This window comes from Stenella coeruleoalba (assembly GCF_951394435.1).
Source record: "Stenella coeruleoalba genome assembly, chromosome: 7".
Taxonomy (NCBI): domain Eukaryota; kingdom Metazoa; phylum Chordata; class Mammalia; order Artiodactyla; family Delphinidae; genus Stenella; species Stenella coeruleoalba.
In genome coordinates, this window is record NC_137153.1 from 111,590,226 (window position 1) to 111,616,961 (window position 26,736).

General features: G+C 38.8%; 1 protein-coding gene across 6 annotated transcripts in view; it reads right to left on the reverse strand.

Moving 5' to 3' along the window:
- DENND1A (DENN domain containing 1A) overlaps nt 1–26,736 on the reverse strand; it is a 494,445-nt gene that overhangs the window by 345,886 nt on the left and 121,823 nt on the right. For 3 of the 6 annotated variants that reach the window (XM_079927842.1, XM_079927841.1, XM_079927840.1), the window contains exons 3-4: nt 23,141–23,190; nt 12,261–12,380 (exon numbers count right to left, since the gene is read on the reverse strand). In XM_079927842.1, coding sequence (XP_079783968.1) covers nt 12,261–12,380; nt 23,141–23,190 — 170 coding nt within the window. Of the gene's footprint in view, nt 1–5,204; nt 5,262–12,260; nt 12,744–23,140; nt 23,191–26,736 lie in introns of those variants that run through there. The other 3 variants (XM_079927839.1, XM_079927837.1, XM_079927838.1) reach the window with 2 other exon arrangements.

The following is a 26,736-nucleotide window of genomic DNA, read 5'->3' on the forward strand; positions in this document are numbered from 1 at the left end:
ATTCAACCACCAGGTTTTTTTTCTATAAATTTCTTACAAAATAGAGATATCATATATGAAAATTCATCTCTTGCTTTTTTTGCGTAACACTATGTCCTAGATATTTTCCATGTCATTAATCACCGAAAACATAATTTTAATGGTATTAACCTAGCTATCTCCCTCAATTGTTTCTAATTTTTCATTCTACGTGCTGTAATAGACATCCTCATACATGTATCTATACATATATTTGAGTTTTCCTTAGGAGATTCCAAACATGGGAATAATTTTAAAAGTTTTGAATATACATTGCCAATTGTTTTCCAGGAATGTTGCATCATTTTCCACCCTGCCCCACAGTGTGTAAGTGCCCACCTCATGGTCACCAAGTATCATCTTCAAGTTGATGTGACCAGGCTCACATAGATTTGGTTATGTACATGCCCACACAAATCACATCTATGACAATGGCATGTGTATGTTACAACTGGTCTATCCTTCTTTTGATAACTCCTGCACTATGTAATGTTGTAAGGTACCAGTGACTACCTTACCAAGATTTTTTGCCTATATTATCTCTAGTCCTCACCCCAAAAAAAGCAGATATGAGGAAATTAAGGCTCAAAAAGAGTAAATGGAGCACCTAAAAGCACACTTCTACATCAGCTGGACCAGGATTCAAGTCCTGCTCTGACTCCAGACCATGCTCTTCATGCCATGCCACCTTACAGCTCATTTTACGTCAGAGATGATCAACTTGCCTCTTCCAACCCCAGCACTGTCTCTTTCTCCAGCAATGCCTCTTCAGACAATGAGGCCAGACTAATCTTTAGGGAAATAAAGAGGGACAACACCTAAATCTCACAGACTTCGTGAAAGGAGAATAGCAAGCTGCATGTCTTCTTTAAAAAGCAAGACGGGGAAGCAGTGTAGGACTAGAAGCATGCTTATACACAGCTGGCAGAACCATAAAATGGCATAGCCACTTTAGAAAACAATGTGGCATTATCCAATAAAGTTGAAGATGTATGTACCCAAGACATTTGGCTATTCAACTCCTAGGTCCATACACCAAAGAACCTAGTGCCTTTGTGTACCAGGATATCTGTTCAAAAATGTTCATTAAAGCCGTGAACTGGAAACAGCCCAAATGGCCACCTACAGTTGAATGTATGAACAAACTGTAGTATGGTCATACAATATGGAACACCTATATAGCAAAGAAAAGAAACAGCATAGATAAATCTCAAAAATTAAGCAAAAGAAGACTTAAAATAACAATTCCAAATTGTATAATTCAATTCATACAGGTTCCAAGCCAGACAAAACCATACCATATTACTCAGGGATACATACATAGGCGAAAATATTATTCTGGGTGCTGGAAATTTCTTAACTTAGTGATTACTTGAGTATTTGCTATGTAAGTCTGTACTTATGTGAGTATATATAATATATATGTACACTTATGTATACATACTTATGTGTGTACATATAGTTAAAATCAGTGCTCTTTCTCTTTGCAGGTTACAGTTCACAGTTTACAAAAGAAAGGCACAGGGTTGTAGTTAAACACTTACACAGTAGATATAACACACAAAGAAATTTATCAAGTGCTGTTTTATTAGTCATCACAACAAAATTCTCAGTTAGTACTATCCTCAATTCACCACTGAAATAACTGAGACAAAGATGAATGATGGGGGGACTCCCCTAGTGGTGCAGTGGTTAAGAATCCACCTGCCAACGCAGGGGATGCAGGTTCCATCCCTGGTCCGGGAAGATCCCACATGCTGCGGAGCAACTAAGCCCGTGTGCCACAACTACTAAGGCTGCGCTCTAGAGCCCGCCAGCCACAACTACTGAGCCCACGTGCCACAACTACTGAAGCCCGCGCACCTTGAGCCCGTGCTCCGCAACGAGAAGCCCGCGCACCACAACAAAGAGTAGCCCCCGCTCACCCAAGCTAGAGAAAGCCCGCGTGCAGCAACAAAGACCCAACGCAGACAATAAATAAATAAATAAATAGATATTCCTTTAAAAAAAGAAAAAAGATGAATGATGGGTAAGTAAAAATATTTTATATTATTAATCCAATTTTTAAGATAAAAAGAAATCAAATATAGTACCAATGTTCATTCCAATTTAAGTACTAAATCTGAGGAGAGGACAAAGTCAGGGAGTCCCATTGTATGAAAGTTAAACTATCTCTTCAAATAAAAAGACCTGGAATTATAATCTCTGGAGAATTTTAATAAAGAGAAAAACGATAAAAACAAGTATTGTTTCCAGTAGTTAGGGAACAATGGCTACCTTTACTTAATGAGGATAATCAACATTTAGTATATTTCCACATACTAATAAAAAAGAAAAAGTACAAATTAAAAATTTCTTTAAAATGATAATGAAAATTACTATATATGTGAGTTTTTTTTTTTAAACAGATGATGGTAAAAATCCTAGCTCAGCAGAAAACTGGACACTAGCAAATATAGTTTCTTTAGAGTCTTTTTGACTTGGGTTTTTTTTTTGTGTGTGTGGCTTTTAGTTTTGTATCCCCCCAAAAAACTTGTCATTTTCTTATAGGACTAGAATTTAAAAAATAATTTTTTAAAGGAAACCAGTCATTAGGAGCTCAGGCAAAAAAACTACAGGACACTGAATTTCACTCAACTTCTTTTTCCACCACACGTTTAAATAAGTTTTAAAATGTCAAGTTTCTTTTAGAGCCCAGCATTTTTGCTGCATTTTGGGCTCATTAATACACATAAAGAGCTAGTTAAAATACCAGACTGAATAAATGAACAATGGGACAATTAACCCCACATACAAAGCTCCACCCACCTTACTTCAAAGACATCTGAAATACAATGGATTAGAAACCATAAATAATGCCTCTCAGAATTAATTTTGTAATAAATATTATTTTATATTATAGATAAGGGATTAAAAGTCTCCATAGTGGCAGTCTAACACTTGTGAATTGAGTTAGAGGACAATTGCCCTTAGTTTTGCTGAAGGTTACTGGTAGTTACATGTCCCATGAATGAGAAATAAACACCTATTCAATTTCCATTGCATACTACAGCACAGAACTTAATTTTACCTACAACGTTTAAAAATTCCCTAAGTTATCTCTACATAAAGTTTTAAGATGCATATACTTTCTTTTCCTTCAGAATGTAATATGTTAAAAATCAAAATTTATATTGCTATGTAACTTTAAAAGCATTCCCTATATGCTACATTATTTTTGCAATTTACAACACAACTCACACTAATAAAAAGGATTACTTTGAAGATATGTCAAAGTGAAAATAGGAAAAGGAAAAGTAAACTAAATACATTATTTGTCATTTGATTTAAATAAGACTTTTGATACTATTTCCATACTTTTATGTTCACTTTTCATAAGTTAATAATTATTCTTCATTGTCAAGAATTGGGTAATAGCTCACACGTTAAGATAAAAAGTAGTTGAGCTTTTCTTTTAAACAAAAATACCAAAGTAATTAGCTGAATGACAAATTCACTGGAACAAATCCATTTTTTAAAAGCATGTTCAGTCTTAGCAAGAAATTTTTTTTAAGATAACTAAGAGCTTCTTCCCTTATAAATCAATCTCACAAAAATAAGTTATACAGTCAAAAAGATTCTCAGGAAAGAATATTTAATGATATGGAAAGATGCTTGCTTACAATATGATAAATGGAAAAGCTAGGTAGAAAACTATATCTACAGCATGATCCCAATCCAAGGAAAGAAACACATCTAGTCATTATTAGAGTCATAAGATGATAGACTGCTTTTCTTACTTTTCTGAAATTTTCTAAAGTCTTCTAATGAGGAAGTATATCTTCATAATCTCAAAAAAATTACAGCTTAAAAATAAGTGACTCATAATTGATTGTAAGAATTGTGGGCTCTTCAAACTTCAGATGGCATAATGAGTTTTCTGTTTGAAATGATGTAAAGAGGCACACTATTATCTCAGTCTTCCGGGGCCTTTCCACGAGGGATAAATGTTAGGCCTCCTACTGCTTCTAAAACTGATCATTGGAAGGGCCAGAAAACCTAAATTCAGACTCTTCTTTGTATTCACAAATCTATCTTGCTCTTAAAATAAGAGTGCAGCTTAGATCCAAAGGGCAATTTTAGGTGTGAAGCATATTGAGTTATTTTCCTTTCTACCCCCTGCCCAGTGAAAAGCAAAGATAAGGCTCAAATAAATACATTCTGCTTATTGTTGCTGTTGTAGGAAGGTGGTTTGCTTTCAGGGAGGTCCAATAAAAATTGCTGACACTCAGACTCAACCAAAAAGCACCAACTGGCCTCTCCTATAGAATGTTTTCCCTGTCTCCCAAAAAGCGTCCCTCATATGGAATTCTTAAGACTCTCTTTCTCTCAGAAAGCAGGATCAGTTTTACTGGTTTTCCATTCAAACATACCCTGCATCAGATTTAAACAAAACTGTATCATTTTCTTTATAATAGTATGGTTGGATTGTCCACACAGACTGCAATGACGCTGGCCAAAAGCGGATGTGACTTTTTGATGCTAACTGGAGGTTACTGAGTCCTGAAAAACCTTAGTCACAGGTGGTCTCGGGCTTATTCTCCTGAGTTGGAAAAATCATTGCCATATCCTGGACAAGACTCTGGATTGGGGATCAGAAGATTGCTATTAGCCAGCTAAAGAACTTGGAACAGGTCTCAATTTCATCATATATAAAATGAGGATGGGCTGTAGTACATTATTCTTAAGAGCTCTTTAAACTCACCTCTGAGATCATTCTGCAAAGGCAAACAACTGATCATGGCTCTTTTATCTAAATATATATGAAGAGAAACAAACTTTTTTCTTTTTGCGGTACGCGGGTCTCTCACTGTTGTGGCCTCTCCCGTTGCGGAGCACAGGCTCCGGACGAGCAGGCTCAGCGGCCATGGCTCACGGGTCCAGCCGCTCCGCGGCATGTGGGATCCTCCCGGACCGGGGCACAAACCCGTGTCCCCTGCACCGGCAGGAGGACTCTCAACCACTGCGCCACCAGGGAAGCCCAAGAAACAAACTTTTGAAACCCGTAAAGCTTGCTTGGTGGCAAGAAAATAAAACTTGAAGTTTTGCATCAGACACAAAATAAAGGTATGGCAATAAGCCCAAAGCAGTTGAGAGTATGAGCTCTGGTTTGGATTTTAGGTTCCAAACCAAATTCCTTCACTTACTCTTTGTGAGATCTTGGCCAAGTCACTGTATCTGTTTCAGTCTCCAGCCCTTTATCTCTACAAGGGAGATAATTTCATAAGGTTGCAATAAGAATAAATGAGAATTATATAAACCACCTGGCATATTAAATAAATGTTGATTCCTCCCTTCCATTCCAAATCCTCTATAGTGAGCTCTCCTGCCTTAACTCTATCCATCTACAAAACGGTATAACATTAGCCATCAGCAGCAGTTGCTAGAGGCAGCAAGATGAATAAGCTATGGAGGGGAAACAACAAAAAAGTGCACTCCTGGAGTTCCTAGGGCGGTTTCACTTGCTGCCCTACACTAAGCTTCGTGAGCATTAGGAAAATGAATGCTCTGCCTTCAAAACAGAGTGAGAAGATACCATGTCTACTGTAATGCCCAACTCATTCAATCTCAAAATGAGAATTTTCTTTTAGCCAAAGTCTTGGATTTGCAAATACTCACAACTCACAGGCTGGTTTCCTTTGTAAAGGACCAGGAGGAGAAAAGAAGCTTTCTCCTATGGTGGGCGGCCCTGAGGCTGGCTGCTGGTGCAGAAGACACACCTGTCCTTCCAACTGTCCAGCTTCCCAGCCCCTCAAACAGCAGGCTGCTAGGAGAGCAAGGGCAATTTTATTTATCTTCCTTTCTCCTCTTTAAAGGTGATTTTCTTAAAACTGTACAGCTTGTTACTATTGTTGAGTTGTGACTCCCTAGAGGATTATACATTTCTAAGCATGAAAGCATCTGTGTGGCAATAAAACATGCAACATTCCCCAACCACTTCATTTTTTTTAATTAAGAAAGAAAAAGTTACAGCCTCCCACAAAGTGATGTTCTGATGAACACATCCCCCTGCAAGCCTTTCAAAATACTCTGAGAAAGGGCCCTAGGCCTAGTAAACCAGAGCCTCTGCAAGCCCCATCCCATGGGTTCAGTTTCTGACAGAGCCATGTGCCAGGACCCACAATGAGTAGAGTTATAATCTGCGTAGCAGTCAGGCCTTCTCCCAGTTGACCATCCAGAAAACAACATTGTACCCATCGTACTTTTAAGAGAAGGAATTAAAAAGAAACCAAACAGCCCCAGAGAGATGGAAACACTTGAAAACCAGAGGGAAGTCTTCTGTTAAATAGTATGAAAGATCCAGGTTTCCCAAATGGCATTTAAGGCATTGGGAAGAAAGGCTGATTTCTCCCAGAGGGGCCCCAGCTTTGATGCCCAAACTGCCCTCAACATCAGGCTGTGCATTTTTGTATAGCAGGATACCCTCAGGCGAGACAACCATAAATAGCTTAAAACAAGAATAGGAGGTTCTGTTTCTGGAGTATTTCAGCAGCACCTGCTTTCAAGGTAAAAATCTGGGAGCTGTCCCCACAGCCTTCCTTCCCAACTCCCTTCCCCATCCCCCATAGACTTATTTTAAACCAAAGCAGCTAAAACACAATCCAAAAGCGCTTCTGCCACTGCACCTGCCTAAGGAAAGAGTCCTTTGATTTTTCTCCTAAACTGTATGTGTTGGAACAGTTAGAGAAGCCAAAGTTCTCAAAACCAGACTCTATTACTTCTAGCTTCTTTTTCTCTGTGAAAACTGAGCTTTCCTGTTTATAGTAGAAATGAGCACAATACAGATGAAAAAACGATGCGACAGTTGTTCCTGCCATTAAGACAGAAAGTGTTCCAGAAGGAGGATGGTTCTCACTTAACACAATTAACGTTTAAACATAAGCCCACATGCCAATTTGCATGGGAAGAAGGACAATAACTCCCCAACGAGGGCCAAGGAACATATTTCATTAAGGTATAATTTAAAAAAAAAAACAACTAAAGTTGAGGCTTGAAAATTCCAATCTAAATCAGGTGTTACTCCCAAAGTGATGTGCAGCATCCCTCTAACAATAACCAGAAAATCCCAAGCCTGTGTAGATAGCAATTTCATGTACAAAAGCCACTTTACCCTTGGTGTAAAAACAATATTTCTAACGCCTGCCCCAGACCATTGCATGGCGCACCATTTTCTATGGGGTAAATCCAAAATCTTGAGCATGTCCCACAAGGGCTTTCACAGCCTGGCCCCAAGACTTTTATGGCATCATCTCTTGCTATCACCCTCTCATCAGAATTCTCATCATTCTTTCATCTTGCTATACCTTTCATTTCTCTGGGCCTTTGTGTACCAGTTCTCACTGCCCAGAGAGCTTTTCTCCCTTTCTCCTCTAGGCAAGCCCCCATTGATTCTCTAAGACCCAGTTTAACTGGAACCCATCAGCAACACTTTCTCTAATTCTCCAAGTCAGACATGGGCACTGCCTAATCTGTTACCCCAAAGAACACTACACATACATATTTTTTAAAATAGCACTTATCACATTATATTTTAATTACTTGTTTACAGAGTCCCTTCCCAAAGATTAAGTGGCTCCTAAGACAGGAAGGGTAGTAGAAGTGAAATGGGAAGTGGGTATCAAAATCAGAGGTGGTCTGGGAACAGTGCACCCAGAAATATATTCAATTTTATATTTGGTAAAGGACAAAAAGTATACATTGTTTTCAGTTTGTAATACGAAGTTCAGAAAATTCAGCTCACCAAAATCTTGGATGAATATGACATCTGAAAGGTTCTCACATGGAGCGCTGGGGCTAGATCTGTGTCTATTTTATGGGACCCCGAGGTAAATAAAGGCCAAAGACCACATGTTATACATTGCTCATTCCTGGTATATACTAGATACAAAGATACTAATTGAATAAAAACTTTAAATGTTAAACTAAAAAAATTTTAGATACCATCTTGATGAAACAAGTTATTTCTTCCCGAAATGTATAATAGGTTCTGAACAATCCTATTTGGGTATAAAGATAGTTACTCAAGCTTTCTCAAGAGCTGAAATAAGATCCCTATATATACAGGGGAAAATTGTAGAACACAAATATTTTTAAAGTTCCTTTATAAAGAGTAAAGAAATTTAATATTGTATGGCTTATCTTCCATAATCTACTCCCCCCAACCCCAAGCAATACAGTTATGGGTTTGAACTCTGGCATTCCTTCTGTTCATCCAAAACCAGAAGTTGGCTATAAATAGCATATTTCATTACAGTTTAAGCCTTGATGGGGCATGTGTTATTTGGGCAATAGAAGCCACAAAAAAAGTGATTTAGGTCACTCCGTCTTATGATATTTGAAAGATTTCAGAGGTAAATACTTATTATATCTTAGATTCAGATGGTGCTATCTAAAAATGCTAAAATACTTTCTCAGATTCCTGGGTTTATAATGAAGAACAACTAACTTACCCGTAACTCCTGTTCTCCTAGCTGGTGCTTTTAATCTAGTATTAACTAGATTATTTAACTAGCAGCTAGTTAAATAATATAATGGTGACTCTCAAGGTAAATTAAAATGCTTTAATAGAGAGAACCAGTCAATTGTGGGAAGAAATAGTGCATTTGACTTTATATACCACGGTACTTTCATTAACAAGACTTATACTTCAGTACAACTACATCTCTGTCAAGGTTAGCTGGTGACAAGAGTTCAAACCAACTTTGAAAAAATGTTTAAAAATAAACTCAGAGGGCTTCCCTGGTGGCGCAGTGGTTGAGAGTCCGCCTGCCAATGCTAGGGGACGTGGGTTCATGCCCCAGTCCGGGAGGATCCCACATGTCGCAGAGCGGCTGGGCCCGTGAGCCATGGCCACTGAGCCTGTGCGTCCGGAGCCTGTGCTCCACAACAGGAGAGGCAACAACAGTGAGAGGCCCGCATACAGCAAAAAAAGAAACAAAAAAACTCAGAGATTCAATCTTTCATAAAACAAGTATTACTAACTGTCTACTATGTGCAGACATTCTTAAATACACTTTGGGTGTATTTGTGAACAAAACGAACAAAGGTAAGAATTCCAAGCCTTCATGGAGCTTACATTCTAGGGGGAAGGACAATGCCCCTCACAATGAACCTAATAAGTTATACTGAATAAAGGATGTCTAAGAACCTTTCATTGTGAAATTAAGTTCAAATTTTGTAAATACTGATGACCTAGTCCTTTATGGACATAATGTCTGTCCACTGTGTCACTGAATCTCCACTGTGACACTCAAAGGTGCACCTCTTATGACTAACATGAATTGTTTGGTAATATGAACCAATAACTGGATTTCATATTTTCTCTTTGAACTAGTGTCCAATGTGGCCTGTCCTCTCACTCAGAGCCCTCAGTATCCATTTCCTGTTCTTCCAACCGAATGGAACGGATCTCCCTGTCTCTGAAGGCCATGCACACAATATCTTGGTCGAGCACTACACTAAGTGCTGGGGATACAGAGTTGTTTAAGACACAGTCTTTACCCCTAAAGAGTTAACTGTTCAATAGGAGAAAGACAAAGGAAGATCAAGGCTTATGAGTGTGTAACTGAAGTGTGAAAGCATGCTGGGTGCATCTAGAGGATGGGATGATTACCTCTGCCTGGAGAAGGCTACTCTGAGAAGTGGCCAAGCTGAGTCTGGGAGGATGGGTAAATGTGTGAAGGCAGAAAGGTCCAGTCGCTCATATGGGCCAGGAAGCATATGAGCTTGGGACAGCAGCCAGAAAGAAAGTGACCCTAAGAAGTTAATCCTAGAACAGTGGAGGCTATGTCTGCATGGATGCCATCACTAGGAACTACATCCCTCATGGGAAAAAATGGAAAACAAAAGTAAAGGTGGCTTCCGAGCAGACTTGAGCTATAGTACTAGGCACACTGAGAAAGATGACTGGACCTCAAGACACACGTTAACTAAAGGAAGGAGACCAAACAGCAAAAGAGGATGATACTTATAATGTAACCCAGACCCAAATCCCACCCACGTTCTCTTGGCAGACTTCTCCACTCTCCACTGGACATGTCACCAACCAGTCATCCAGGGTTAACAGAAACCGTTCCACTCATATGCTAGTCTCGGCCCAGCAATGTTTCCAAACCAAGCACAGGGAAAGTGCCATTTTGTGTGCCCTGTATATAAGCAAAAGGTGGATAAGATAAAGAGAGCCTTCCGCCCTCATGTTAAATACCCATGAAATTCATGTCCCAGGAGTCACAGAAGACTATTTTTAACTACAGCCACTATCCTCTGGCACTAGATTATCAACAGTAAGAAGACATTATGCCATGGGGTCGTTCTATGTGTTATATATAGCATATTATAGCATAATCATCTGTCTCCCCAGCTCGTCTTGGGAACTCTTCAAGGACAGGGACTAGCTAATAGTAGGCGTTCAATTAAGGGCTGACAAACAGATGAATGAATTAACCCACCAAATTTTTTTCCATAGTTCCAAGCGAGTATAACAGACAGAAAACACACAAATTGCTGTTATTTTTCATTCTAAATGATGACAGCAAGAGGCTATTCAACTAGCTTCTCGCAAACATGAAATCCATGGCCCTACATGTAGACACACAGAGTCAAACGCCAGAATCGGATGCGAGCAATCTTTAAACTTAAATTTTTAAATAAACAGATTTTCACTCTCTGAAATTTGCTGAGAGAATGCAATAATGGCAATTCAAGAGTCCCCTTTCCCCCAACACACACATCCAAGCTTTGAAAGAAACATCACAACCCAAAACACCATGGGACAAAAACCTTTCTGCAAAACTTCAAGAACGTGGTTTAAACCCTCATCTCCTTTGAATGACTACATAAATATGCAGTGTCCTAGCCAAGGCTGAAATATACCATTAGACAAAAATGGAAGAGAAAATTTTCTTGAAAAAAACACTGTTAAATAAAAAGTAAGTAGTAATTTACATCAGAGTCTAATACCCTGGGCAGGCAATCCTTGGGCCTAGACTACTGAGGTGTGCGTGAGCACAGCAGCCTCACAAGCAGCCGGCTTTGTCCCTTCTTCTTAAGGCCTTTCCAGCGGTTGTTCTCTAGGGCCCAAATTAGATGCTATGCTTGATGAAGAAGAAAGTTGATTTCACTGATTAAAAATAATAATGATAATAAGATTTGTGTAGAGAAACGCAGAAGTAGCAGTCCCGACTGACAGTTATCGAGCTCAGGCACTTCGAAAGTCAGCCCTCACCCGCTCATGGTGTGAGGGTGTGTGTGTTTGGGGGGCAGGGGCGGTCTCTTCCTAGTGAGGAGGAGAAGAAAGTGCAGAGACTAGTACACCAGAGAACTACCCTTTCTGGAATTCATAGAGGGTCTGGCCTCTTATCCCCAGCCCCAAGCCTGGGGACCCGGGTTTTGTCAGGGGCGCCTCCCTGCTGTCCTGCCCTGAGCTGTTGCACATGAGCAGAGAGAGACAGGAGGCAGGCCCCTCTGACACCTACTTAACCGAGGCAGATGGGGAGGAGGGTGTGTGGGATGCCTTTACTTCCCCCTCAGGAGGCTCCCAGCAGGAGCCCAGAGCCAGCAGCTCCAAAATCAGATTTCCACACATCCTCCCACCCCAGAACATGCCTTACGTCTCTGGCAGGAGGAAATGGAGCAGTAAGCAAGTATGATTCTAGTGTATGAAGGGGGTTTTAGAAGACCTAAAGAAGCCTTCTTACAGGATTCTGCACTTTTTTCAAACCTCTACAGAGGGAGCCAAGTTGGGAAACAGTTACTCACTCATTGACCCAAAGGGGGCAGGGGTGTTACTCTGAGAAGGACACAATCAGTGTCTGCAAGACGTCCTGAGCTACAGACACATACTTTATTAATAATCTTACATACACAAAATGTCCAAGGGAAAGCCTAACAGGCTAATTTCTGACAGCTCCAGATAACAGCAGGAGGAACTGAAGCCATGCTGATTCTCCAGCTTCTACACACTCCCCAGAAGCAATGATCCCTTTTCCCACCCAAGGGATGTGATACAAATAAATAAATACAATTATCTGTAGAACTTAAAGTGCAAGGACAACACTGTGAAGTCCTTCGCCCCAAGTGCAGTGACTTTTGGGAAACAGATAGGAAAATAAAAAGAACAGCTGGAAAATTTAATTACAGAAGAACAACGTAAATGCTGACATTGTTTCACAGAACTAGCCAATAGCCAAAGCCATTTTCCTTACCTTAAGATACAGAAGCAACTCTTGGCTCCTGAAGATAAGCGGCAGAATCCGAATCTCTGTTTGCTGTCAATGTCAGTGAGCACAAACGTGAAGTTCTGGCCAACTTGGCTAACTGAGAGGCTGCGGCAGAGACAGAACAAAGGGGAAAATGAATGTGCAGTAAGTTTCCTGATAAAGTATCTAATCACAACAAGTCGTTGAACCTGTAACATTTCCTTTCTCAGTGGAATTCTTTATAAATGAACTTAAAATTTACACACTTCAAGGGAACAGACTGTGAGCTAGTATTTAAAAACAAAAAAATGACAGCAAGCAGTGACCACGTCATCACAGCTACCAAACCTCCTACTTGCTGAGCTCAGGCAGGTGTCCCTGTTGATCACTGCATCCAGTTCTGAAAGGTGCATTCTATTAACCTCATTTTATAGATGAAGAAATAACCTACAGTGGCACTGCCTAAGGTGCCAGCTGGTAAACTGCAAAAAGCTGAATTTTAAACCCAGACCCATCTGACGCCAAAGCCCTCTCTGCCAGCTCGCTGGTAATGATGCTCACTTGATCATTCCTCTAGTTCAGAAAATAACAGGGATTGCAACAGCAGAATTGAAGTACCAGCCACAAAGTTAGACACTTGATATTATACCATCTCATTGACTCTCCCAGCAACCCTGGAATTTAGAAGATGTTCCCATTTTACAGAAAAGGAAACTATAGAACTGAACAGGTAAATAACTGAATCAAGTTCACAGAGCTACTAAGGGGAGGACCTGGAATTCAAAAGAGGGAAAGGTTAGCTGTTATATTCCTAAATTCCTGTATCTTTCATAATTTCCAAATTTATGAGGAATATATTTTATATCTTACAGGACAGAAATAGCAAATGTCTTATCAATGCAAGGTATTTTCTAAGAAATGGAAACAAGGTTTTAAAGAAAAACATTTAAGATAAAAGCTAAAAATTCCTGCATCAACACAAAAATCAGCAAACCACACATAAAATAGAAAACATCTGCTTCAAAAAATTAAAAAGCATATTACTAATCACATTAATCTAGAAACTCTTTTTTAAAGTTACAAAATGTTTAAAAAATCCACTTTTTAACATCAGTTTACCAGTTAGCTTAGATTCCTTTTTAAAAAGAAGCTAAATGTTACAAACTCTAATACACGAATTTATGCTAACATAATATTTTAGAATGTGACATTGAATTATTCAAAGGAACTCATTAACTAGTATTGTATCTTATACAGAACATATTTTACAAAATATCCTCAAATTGATAAAATATTCAAATTGATGCTCTCACCTATAATCTGTTATAAATTGTCAGTAGAAATGAAAAATCATGGTTCACCAGGCCTTTTCCAAAGGCAGACTGATTGAGTTTTTTGATAGGATGTGAATTAAGTTTTCAAATATGGATAGCCTTTTTTTTCCTAACACTCCCTTATACAGGCCACATAAGAAAATTAAAGAGACTTTCAAGGTATTCCAGAACAAAAGGTCAGTGGACCCTACTGGTCATATTAAAGGAAACAATTCCAGCCCTCAAGGAGTGGTTAGAGAGTACAAGAAAATAATTCAGAAAGAAAAGAATGTTCCAACACTCCTTTTTTAACTAGGAAGGTGAACAAAAACAAGGTAGCAATTTAAAAGCAATGTGGTAATAAAACAGGTGTAAGTTAAGTAATGCTATCCCTCCACCTTACACAAGCCAGGAGAAGGAACATATTTCTACAAAAGTTACAGAGCTGTCAAGGGGACACCAAACTACCTTCTTATGGCTGTTATGTTTTATCTATAAAGCTTGGATACTGTGTTACTATGGTGATTTAATACTATGTTTTAAAGGGGGATTATATGATTAATTTTAACAAGGTTGAGAACTAAAGATGTGTGAGAAACAGGATTCTAGCTCACATAATTAAAGTGATTGGGGAAAAAAGTGGGCCTCATTGGGGGAGGGGGAAAACCTGTATTATTGAAATATTTAAACCAACAGGTCAGGATGATTCTAAGTTACAAATAAGGTCATGCTTTTATGAAATACTATCATGTGATCATGTAAAATATGACTGTTCATTATTTTAACTCAGGGTTTGACTTCACTTCTAGACTGTTTAAAAAGAAGCATCCTAGAAGGAAAGGGTATTGATAGGACTAGATGAAAAGAAAACACCCAGGATTTCTAGGAAAAGGACACAGAAGGAACACAACTTGGTTTGTGATTTGAATGTCATTAATTTCTCTATTATCTTTTCACTACCTTTAAAAAGGCTGAAAATTCTTTCAGCTACATTGTAGGCTCAAAGAAAGATTCATTACTCATTTACTTCGTTCAAATCCCAATTCAATCACTTGCTAACTGGGCCTTAATTTAGCAAGTTACTTAACCTCTAAGTAGCTCAGTTTCTTCTCCTGGAAACTACCACCCAACCCAAAGCATATTTGAGGAATAAGTGAGATAAGCATTTGGTATAAAGGCTAGACCATTGTAGGAACAATTAATAAAAGAGATACAAGCTGCTACCAATCTGAATGAAAACTAAAATTCATGTTAAAATCATCCATTTGCTTAGAATCTTCCTGACTGACTCAGCTTTGTAATACTTATAAATGGAGGAAGGAAGGCTGCCTTTCAGCAAGGGGGAGTCCTCTGGGTGACCAAGTGAGTTACTCATTCTTACATTAAAGTGAAAAAGATTCTTTTTGGGGTGCCACAACTTAGAAGGGGACACATTATTCTCAGTTGATTCACCTTTTAAATTCCTAGTAGGGTGAAGTACAAGTCATTAAAAGCCCCAGACCATTAAACTCTAAAATATTTTTTCCTTGGACACTCAAATTAACAGTCAAATTGAGTTCAGATTAACTCAAAGGAGTCTGAATCTTCAAGGAATTTGTCATTCCCCCTCTACTATTTCTCCATAAAAAATGACTTTGGGGAAAGAAAGCGTTGGTTCCCTTAAAGGCTGCAGTTTTTGTGATTACCTCCAGGATCAGAATCCGTGCATTTTTTACAGGAATCAGAGATTTCATGATGATTAAAGGTAGTGGGAATCTTAGAAACCATCTCGTCCAATTCTCTTGTTTCATAGATGGGGAAACTGAGGCTCAGGGTGTTTTGTTGTGATGGTGGTTTGGGTTTGCTTTTTTCAAAGTAACCAGGACCAAAATAAAAACCCAAGCCCAATTCTGGTTCAAAGTCCTTTCCATGCTGCATCAAACACGATGAAAACCCTCCAAAGAAGTTGTCAACTCGGTTTAAGGAAATCAGGTATGTGAGGAATTCAAATAGTTGTCTCATCAAACAGACTAACTATACTTCCCACTAAGCAAGAGAAACCAAATTTGAGTATTTCCAGAATTAAGCCAGGTGACCAGGACCAAAATCACCCTTAGCTGTGCTTCCCATGCCTAGGTGAATACGGAAAACAGAGGAGAAAAGTAATGACCATTCCAACCACAGACTTTAAAATTCATGCTGCCTCTTAAATGCCTGTCAGCCACTCAAGACCCCTCCTACAGCACTGTGCCTAATATTCAAGTTATTTATAGGTTCAGTGTATAAATGGCATGAAGCAAGTGGATGGATAGTTTGATTCCAATCTTCCAGTGAGAAATCAGATTTTCTATATCAGCCTCACTTTTTTTTCTTTTTGTTTCTTTTTTGTTTTGTTTTGTTTTTGTTTTTGCGGTATGCGGGCCTCTCACTGTTGTGGCCTCTCCCGTTGTGGAGCACAGGCTCCGGACGCGCAGGCTCAGCGGCCATGGTTCACGGGCCCAGCCGCTCCGTGGCATGTGGGATCTTCCCAGACCAGGGCACGAACCCGTGTCCCCTGCATCGGCAGGTGGACTCTCAACCACTGCGCCACCAGGGAAGCCCTATCAGCCTCACTTTTAAGTTTAGTTACCCATCTTACAAACTGAGCAACTATATTGGGCACCGTAACAAGTGCTGGATATACAACATCCATCCTGCTGTGGAGCTTCCTGTCTAGTTGGAGAAAGCGTAATAAACTCAAAGCATACAGCTTGTGTTAGTGTTATATGAAACGAAAGAAAGAACAAAGACAGAAGAAAATGGAAGAGAAGGAAAAGCCCTACTGAGACAATGTGGTCAGAGACAGCTTCTCAAGAATGCTGACAATACTGACCTAAAGGATGGGACGGAGCAGCCACTCCACAAGCAGGGCACTGGGTGTTTCAGGCAGAGAAAGAGCTGCACAGAGATTCTTCAGCTGGAAAGAGCTGGGCATGTTCAAGGTACTAAAAGGTCACCAGCACAGTTAAGGCCCCAGAGACAGGGAGGAAGTGGCTTAACAAGGTGCAAGATAAAGCAAGCACCAGATCATGCAGAGAGCCCCATAGACCATGGTAAAGAATTAGGATTGGCTGATTGATTGATTAATAAGGGCAGTGGAAAGGTATTGAAGGATTTTAATCAAGCGAGTAACAGTCTGGCCTACAGTTCTAAAATTTTTATCTGACTCTTACGTGGAGAACAGTTTGGAAGAAGGCAAAAGTAGGAACAGAGAAAGCAGTCAGGAGGCTACAGCAATAGTCCAGGTGAGATTGGATGGTGGCTTAACTCTTGTAGTGAGAGTGAAAATGGATCAGGTGGATAGATCCAAGTTAGAGCCAGCAGATGGACTGAGATGGAGTAAAAAGGCAGCATATTACCATTTAATGGTAGGAAAGTCTAACGTGTTTGGGAAGAGTTCCAAGAGTTTTATCTGGGACATGTTAAGTCTAAGAAACCTGTAAATAGAAATGTCCAGTACATAGCTGAACATACTACGTAGGAAATCAGGGGAAAAGTTTGGGCTGGAGCTATAAATTTGGAAATCATCTATACAAAGATGGTATTTAACACCATGGTAAAGGATAAGATCACTTAGGAAGAGAATTGAGAGAAACAGAAGAGGATCCAGGACTAAGTTACAGAAATAGCAATTTAGAGGATGGCTAGAGAAGAGATCATCAAAGAAGAAAAGAAGGGCCACCAGGCAGAACAAGCAGGAGGGAGTGGTCGACCAAATCCACAGGCATCAGGATAAGAGGAAAAAACGTCGATTGGATTGAGCAACATGGAGGTTTTAGACAGTCTTGATAAGAAAAGCTCTAGTAGAATGACAAGCTGAAGAGGGCTGAGCAATAAGTTAAAATGTGTAGGTAACTCTTCCAAGAAGTGGAGAATTAGGCAGTAATTGAATGGGAATGAAGAGTCGAAGACGGGTATTATTTTTAGGATGGAGGAATACCAGAGCTTGTTTTTAAGCTGTTGGGAATGATTCAATAGAGGCAGAGACTTATGATGCAGGAGAAAGAAGATGAAACAGTAAGGTTTGGACTTTGGATTAGAATCCCAGATATGCCACTCACTACGGATGTGAGCACAGTCAAGTTACTGCACCTCTCTGAGCCTCATCTCTAAAATGGGAATAATACTTACCTTGCAAAGTGGTTTTGAGGGTTAGAAATAATGTATACAAAGTAAATGACATCTAATAGGTACACAGTGAAAATAATTACCATTGCTATGAAATTATAAAATTTGAGAGATGGAATAGAAATATTTTGCTGTTCTGTTCATTACAGCTTCCTAGCTGACCTGTTGGGCCATCTACTGCAAGGCATCCATAAGAGCTGCTTCTCCTTTCCTTCACTGTATATGAGACATCAGGCGGGAATCAAGTTTTATCAAACTACCACATCTCCCAACCTTTAGTTACATGAGCCTCACAGTTTCTTTCCATAAACACAACTTCCATCTGCCTAAAACTCGAGTTTTTCACATTCCCTGCTCAAAGATCCAAGTGGCAAAGATGGCATTGACCCAAAATGCCTGGGGACCAAGAGCAGGTCACACACTCTGCTCGAGAAACTCACTGGATAATTCTAAGAAGAGAGATCCCTCCACTCCCTCATCTACATGAGCCCGACAATGTAAAAATGAATCATAAATGGAGAATGGAAAAGTATCAAAACAAAACAAAGAATCAAAACTAGAAGGAACAACAGAGACCTAGTTCAATTCCCTCATTTCGTCCATGAAGAAACTAAGGTAGTCATGGGAGAGGCCACTTGCCTCACGGCACAGAGCAAGTCAACGGCAGAACCAAAATTGTAACCTAGGTCTCCTGGTTGATACCCCCGATGCTTTGTCCACTAAAGCCCAATTGCTTCATGGTTCTCAAATGCTACAGAAAATGACCATGGGGTACAGCTTAACCAAGAGCTTAAGCTAAATCAAGGGACTAAACCAAGGGTGGAAAACAAGGGATGCAAGTGGCCAAATGGATTCAGTTTTGAAAAGCACAGCAGGATGAATGCATAGAAGTGGAAGCGAGAGGAGAGATCTGGGCAGACATATACTAATGCACTAATCATGCACCTTAGTTTCATTTTCTTTCAATTATCTGAATAAAAATGGGTTTCATTGTCTTCAGTTACCTGAATTTTCTACTTTTTTACAATAACTACATATTGCCTTTGAAATAAATGTTAAGAGTTTGCTTGGTGGCTTTCTTTGTGGTGTGATGGATCTAACAACGGCAGTATGATATAGAACAAGTATGATGGAACTGGAAGTCAGACAAACGTGGGTTCCCACAGCAGCTCCGCCACTTACCAATGGTGGGACCTTGGGCACATTAGCGAACCTAGCTGAGCCTCTGTTTCCTCATATGTGGCATTATGATAATGGCAACCTTGCAAATGTGTAAGATTTTAATGCAGGAAAAGAGCACAACAGAATGCGTGGCACATAACAGATATATAATAAAATGGTAAATAGCATTTGAACCACATTTGCATCTGTGATTACATCCTAAACCATTAAACTGTGCCTCTGCCCTTGAAAAGATGTCATTTCACTTCATGCTCATGTCACTTGTGTGTACTAGTATAATTAACAGGACAACTGAATAGTAGCTGGTTTTCTGGGTTCTGAAAGAAGATAAGCACAACATGGAGAATAGCTTTTCCACCATCCAGTGAGTCTCTTGAGTGCTTTGACTAACTGAAGCAGGTTGCCAGCTATCAAGAGCAAGTAAGTAGCACCACAATATGAAATGGGATTCAAATCTTTTTTATTTTTTTGAAGAGCCTGCTTTCATCAAGAATAAAAACTTTTTGAGAGTGATACAGGGATCTCAGCACTGTCATTTCACTGCTCCTTTCCACCAAGTGCTTCAAGTACAGGGTAGGGTAGAAATAACTCTGGCTTGGGAATAAGATTATCCGTCCCCCCGCCCCCCGGCTCTGTAATTACATAGCTGTGACATAAGGAAGTCATTTCACCTCTATGGATCTTACTTTCCCTTCTGTAAAATGGGATGCTTAAGCCAGATGAATTTCAGCTTTAAAATCCTGTGGTCTCATTCCCACACATTTTCAAGGCCTCCTGTAGTCAGAGCCCAAGCTCTTACCGCACACATTACCCTCTCAGCAGGAGGCTCCATCTGCTCTGGCCAAATGATCTCTAGGCTCATTCGCAGTTTCTCCTCTACCTTGTTCTTCAGCGCATGTGGGGTGTTGGGCTCTCCCTTCCACTTACCCCATTCTTGCTGTCCTTGCAGTCTCAACACAAGCCTCACCCACTATATGATGTTTTCTCTGACCATCTCAGTCTTTCCCAACCTCATTATCCTTTTGGATAGATATTGTTTACTGTGTCTTTACAATACATTCTGGACTAGACTGAGAAATGCATGGACAGCAGAGCTCCAAGTCTGATACCATTTCCACACCACCCAACATAATGCTACACATTCTGAACCTTCCTTTGCCCTTTTGTAAAAGAGATACCACCGCCACCTATCTCCTAGAGTTGCTGGGAAGAATAAATGAGGTATTACTGTAAAAACGTCCAGCATGTTGACTAGAATCAATTAAGAACTGAAATACTAATTTCCTTCCTTACCTCCCTCTATCTGGTGACTAGTCTTCCCACAAGGTGGTCTACTGAGAAATGTACTCATTTGGGAGATGGATGTCTAGACTGTGCTAGCAGCCTAAGTGGACCTTGGGCAAGTCACGATTTCTCTACAGCTTAGCTTTCTTCCAGTGATGATAACAGCACTTGTTCTCATCTTTTATGACAGAAGGATAAAATGAGATAACACATGAGAAAGCACTTTCTTTTGAAGGGCTACCAGCATTATTATTTTTCATAAGCCCTAGTTTCAGAAAGAAAAACCTTAAAACAACAGAAGAGACAGCAAGATGCCAATGTTAATGGGTGATTTGATGACGACTGTGAAAATCCCACTCTTGATATAGACTAGAAATGTCAGAAAGTTGTATTTACTGTTCCTTGAGGTAGAAAAGCACAGATACTGAAAAGATTAGGTAGCTTTCTTTTTTGAACATAATCACCCGGGGCATTACTCATCTCCCATGACGACATATTTTCTAAGTCAAACAATATCATAAATACCTCTGCGGGGCATTGTGGGCCTCAGAATCTGGGCATATCCATTTGACAGTGCTAACTGCGAGCTAATAAAAAGCAGTGACGTTAGAACCTTTGTATTTTTTTGTAAACAAACTTAATTATTATTATCTCTTCTGCAGTGAAGTATGCCACAGTTAGAAGTGGGGCAACAGAAGAGAAAATATATAGTCCCCCAACTAAGTTGATTTTTTTGTATCAATAAAAGTTATCAATGCCTACAGGGTGCATAATACAACACAATGTAAGAAAGAACCATTGTATACAGTAAAGAATAAAATATACCCATAAAGAGACATTTCTGTCCCAAATTGTTTTGTGAAAAAAAAAAAATGAGGAACACGATTAGGGGAGGGTAATTTGGAGAGAAGCATTTTAGAAAAAAGGACATCAGCCGTTACTGGTGACAAAACAGATTTTAGCACTATAACTTAAGGACTCTGTTTTTCTTCCATTTCAGAATGTAATCACCCAGACAGGTAGGTAAGTAAAGATGTGTGTGGGGCATGAGTGTGTGTGTGTGTGTGTGTGTGTGTGTGTGTGTGTGTGTGTGTGTGTGTGTGTGTGTGTGTGTGTGTGTGTGTGTGTGTGCGCGCGCGCGCGTGCTGGGAGGGATTTAATCTCATTGCTTATTTCTTCTAATATTAGTTTATAAAGTCAATTAAGGAATACCTATCCAAAACAGATCACCACTCTTATCAAGGAGTCATGTAAAGATATATTCTTATTTTTCTTTGTTAAATACCTAGCGACATTTTAAAAACATTTCACCTTTATTAATTTGTATAAATATGCCCTTGCCATAATTTGTAATACATTTTATAAGCAACTGGAGGAGATTTCATGCATCACTAATTCATACATATAAATGTGAAGTTTGCATTAAACGTCTCTAAACAAAACCCTACTTCCTTGCTATTTTTAGAAGGAATAGGATAAAGAAGAGACAAGAAGACTCTCATTACAAAGGCTGACCCTCTTAAAATTAAGGCTATTCTGTTTTGAGCATCAACCTGCTACTAAAACAGCCCTGGTACCAGGATTTTAAAAGGCCCGAGTCTGGAAATACTACGATGGTTGATTGGCTTTAAAAAATAACATGTTAGAACCACAGAAAACAGTGATTATAAGTGGCTGGCAACATTCCAAAGCTGCTTTTTAGTACTCCTTTGCTTTTTAGTATTCTTTTAAACTCCTTTGGCTACCAGTTCTCATCTCACACCATTTTTAGGTTTATGCCAAATAAACCAGGACACTGCTACTACAGAGTGTAGAAAAGATCCAAGCAGTACACTACCCACATGCACTCTAAATCACTAAACTCCTTCAGGTCTGCCTCATCTGGGTACACTAAAATATATGATAGAACCTTCCTGAAGATGGGCACATTGCATAGCTTTCTTGGAACAGATTATGCCACTTATTATTTATAATGATATTTTCTAAAACCTCTGTCGCTAAAAGTGGAACTTAACATTTATACAGTCTAATAGTTCAATTTTCCATGAAGACAACATTACGAATAGGCAGCAGTCAAGTGAAAAAATAAATGATTGCAAAAACAATGCTTAAACTGTAATGAAAAATACAGTAGACCTTCCTTGAAAATAAGATTAAGATGACTGTTTTGTCATTTTATTAGCATTATTAGTAAATTATAGTTTTAGAAGTTAAAAAAGCTCTTCTAAAATTGTTTTTAAAAATAAGCCATTTAAAAATAAGCTATTGGCTTATTTAAAAATAAAAAAACAAAAAAAGACCCTCAGACTATTTTAATTATCTTCAAGTTCTGATATTCATACCACTTCAAGAAACAGTTAATCATAATGCAAATACTAAGGAAATGTTTAGATGATTTTTATTTTTTAGTCTAGAAATCTACTGAAAATGCTTATTTCCCCAGAGATACCATTCTTAGACACCTAAACAAAATGCAAGACACTATTCGGCAATGTGCTTTTTAAATAGCTGAACACCTTTAAACAAGTTGGGCCTATGCTGATTTAAATTTTAAGTTGAAGTCTAAGAAAAACAAAGTCTATATAATACTCGTAAGGCCATGGAGTTACGCAATACTACTTGGTTAAGTCAAATATATTCCTATTTCAATAAAAATTAAATAGCACTGGATTAAATACCAACCATTCTTAACCATGGTTTGAGTCTGATAACCAAAATAAAAAATTTAATGTCATGCAAAATATATCTCACAAACTAACCAATGCAAAGCTCTAGGCTTTAAACTTTTTGATAGTGTCAATAAAATCCCCAGGAAAGGAGAATACTGCAACTCTCCTTGGAACATAGGTGTTTTAAATCATGGTTAAACAGACAGAATGTTAAGAATGGTATGGTTTTTATTTTCCATAGCAGGTTTATTGACACTTTTTTTTCTAGTAAAGTTTGAAAATCTGACACTACCTGTCCACATAGAAGGGGAAACAAAACTTGGTCAAAGTCTGTAGAACTTCCTGTGGAGAGAAAGAGAGATAATTTATACATCTAATGGGACCAATAAATCTAACATTAACCATGGCACACAATCTAGCAACTTTACCCTAAAGAAAGAGGAGACAGATGAAGAAATATGGGCTTTATCAATTACATGGGAGGAGTACCAGGCAGTCAATCATGAGAAATAATAAACATGATCAAACTTCATTAAAAATGAAAAATTAATCAAGAATCACACATGGGCAAGCAGCAGGAGCCGTGCAGGAAAGCTCTGAAGGGAGGGAGGCGGGTGGGTTGCTGAGTGTTAACACCCCTCCAGGGACCATCTCCAGCCTGACCATATGGATCAGAGTGAATAACACCGAGCCACATGGGTTTGGCCTGGCAGGGCCGCTGTTGCTGGCACCGTTTTTGCCTGTTACCTAGGAACAGAGGGGGCCAGGATTAGACAACGCTTCCCAACATCAATAGGCCAAATCACAAGCAAAACAGAAAACCAACTGGAAGATAATTGTCCCCGAACATTGTCAACTACATTTTTTTAGAGTTTAAAACTTTATTTACTTTATAAAGAAGTTGCCATTTCTGGCATGAATTTATTTTGTAATCAAACTATAACAATTTTAAGTGTGCAGTATTTTTAGTCATTATCATTAAACGTCATTATCAAAATGGAACACACTTACCTGCTTGTAATTTATAAAAATCCAAAGCACACTACCAGTTTAAATGTCTTTTTACAAATATGTAGGTACATAAAACCAAGCACATTACTCAGGGGAAGTATACAAAAAGGGTACAAAAAAAAACCCAGAGTGACATTTCAAAGACTTATTCATAAAACAGAAACTTCTAACATTAAGAATATTATATGAGACACAACATACAGTGGTGTGTGACTTTTCCCAATAGATACATTTCACGTACACAGAATATATACAAACAGCAACACACAGACCCAAGTAATTAATCATTACTTCCTTCACAGAATTTTCTCTAACTTGACTTAATTTTAACTGCAGACTTGGACAGACCACAGTTGGTGCTTATCATAAGTTCATAGACCAATATTATAAATTTTAAAAAAGTATTCCTTTCATGCACTTGATTTGCCTTTTAACTATTTAAAATCCAACTTCAAGACAAAATGAAGAACACATTTTTCGGTCATTGAGAAGCTGGTTCAAATTAAAACAAACCTGCCCATTGCAAATCCTAATCCAAGTGATAAATTAAAGATCAGTTTACAAATGTAGCACTTTTCTAACCAATAATAATGAATTATCAATGCTAACTGAATTGATGCTTCTCGCTTCATTTATTTTTAAAACCAGTTCTATCACTCAAGAAATAAACCACATCAATCTAATAACCCACTCAATGAAGCAGAAAGCACACTGACTTTCTCTGCCAGAGCATGTTCTGCCTACATAATTCAATTGAGCATATCCTATTTTTTTAATATCATTTTGGGCTGGGTGTATATCACAGCACTGTTAAGGCATGTCATGATACAGTAAAGGAATAGAAAAGTGAAAAATGAAAAAGGGCGGGTAAGAGTACTTCAGCATAACCTGAGGCATTACTGATACATTAATTAATTTCATAATGTGGCATATTCATAAGACCGCACACATACTGTTTTAAAACTCATAGTAAAATAAATTGCAATAGGTAATGGGGAATCAGAAGAACAACAGCAATTTTTCAATGCATAATGTTATTATCAGGCAAATATTGGCAAAGAGATCATACAACACATTCATTTTAATGTCTGCAGTTTTCATTATAAAATATATTATAAGCCCCATAAACAAAACTCTTAGGATTTACACACAAAAAGAAATTCCTTACAAATTCCTTTCACATCAAGTTTCAAATACCACAGAGCATTGCTTGACTTTAGTTTATGTACCAAGCATTCTCTAAAACTCAGTCCCCAGTGCTCACTCATTGCGAACACCAGCTACAAAGACATTTATCCTTTACCCTTCAAAAGTTACAGGTGCAGACGTACTCCTCTACTCTATGCTGGAGTTGAGCTGACAAAAGCCCTCAAGATTTTTGAAAGAAAGGACCCCCATGGCTACAGCAGAGTCAGAGAAATCTAATATGCCCAACTTATTACTCACTACAATACAGAAACTACTTACCACTTTCTAATGTCAAGAGTAATAAGCAACCATGAACTTGTCTGTCAGATAATATTAGAACAAATATCAAAATACCCAATGTAGGCTGAGTACAACCCACCTCCCAAGAGCTTTCCTTTTTACCCAAGAAAGCAGTGATAAGTCTAATTAAGCAATGGGGCAGGGGGATGGGGAGGAGGGAAGGGAATATAGGCAAATGTAGGCACATGTTTGTGCATTACAATATGTTTCTTCATGTTTGTGATATTACAAGAGTTTGATATTCCAATTTAAGTCAAACAGCACAGTAGTGTGCTGTCAGAGGAGAAAACAAAAATGAGCATTGCTCCGTGTTAGGCAAATTCACACATTATCTCAATCAGAACTGCAAAATCAAACTTCTCAGTTTGGGAAGGGGAGGACAGGAACAGGGAGGGGAAAACAAGTAATGTTTCCTGTAAATAAAAACTGCTGAAATAAACCAATTTTTCTTAATACTGATGTTTTCCCCATATATAAACAGGTAACTACCTTATCCTCTCTTTCCAAAGAAAAACACAATTACTTCAATATGAAAAGTACCACTCTCTGAGAGAGGGGACTTTAAAACACTGATTTAAACATATGTTGAGCATCATGCTTATAGCAGAGTGTCCCACAGTCTTTCAATATTAACTTTACTGGGAAAACAGTCACTAGCCAGTTACCAACCCATTTTTCTCTCTTGAACCTGTGTCTCTGGCTAGGGAACTTTCTTTGTAGAAAGTAATTCTCCTGTTTTCTTCTCTCTCTTTCTCTCTCTCTCCTCTCTCTCTCTCTCTTTCTCCCTCCCTCCCTTGCCTACACAAGCTCTTTCAGACGACCAGCCTCAGTACAACCTCAACTGCCACGTAAATCATAAATCGGATCTTGGAGATGCAATACAGCTGATGAAATGTAAATGACCTCGTTGCTAAGGCAGGGGGTGGGGAAGATTGTGCCAGCTCTCCAGATCAATTCCCAAGTTTATATTTTCACAAATCTTTTTATGTACAGTTTGATTTTTTAACATTTTAATGAGCAAAAAGTGCATCTATAGTAGCCAGTCACCACAGTTAAAGTGCAGGGCATGAACTAGATCCCAGGAGGGAACCAGTCCACCATGTCACCACTGGCTTTAGGACATTTGCCACCTGGTTCCATGTCCCCAGGTTCCAACTCTTTTCATAATCAAAACACTGCTGACATTATAAACCCCAGACGGGTTTTCTAAAATCCCTCCCAATCAATATATCCAACACATAACTTATTGGAGACAACACTGAGCTCATTGATTAAGGTGAGTTCAGTAGCAAAGTTTTCAAAATAAATGAGACAAGAATACAGAATTCAACCCCTTTGTGTCACCAGACAATTTATGAAATAGGCAATTTCCAAAAGGGCTTTTCTTCC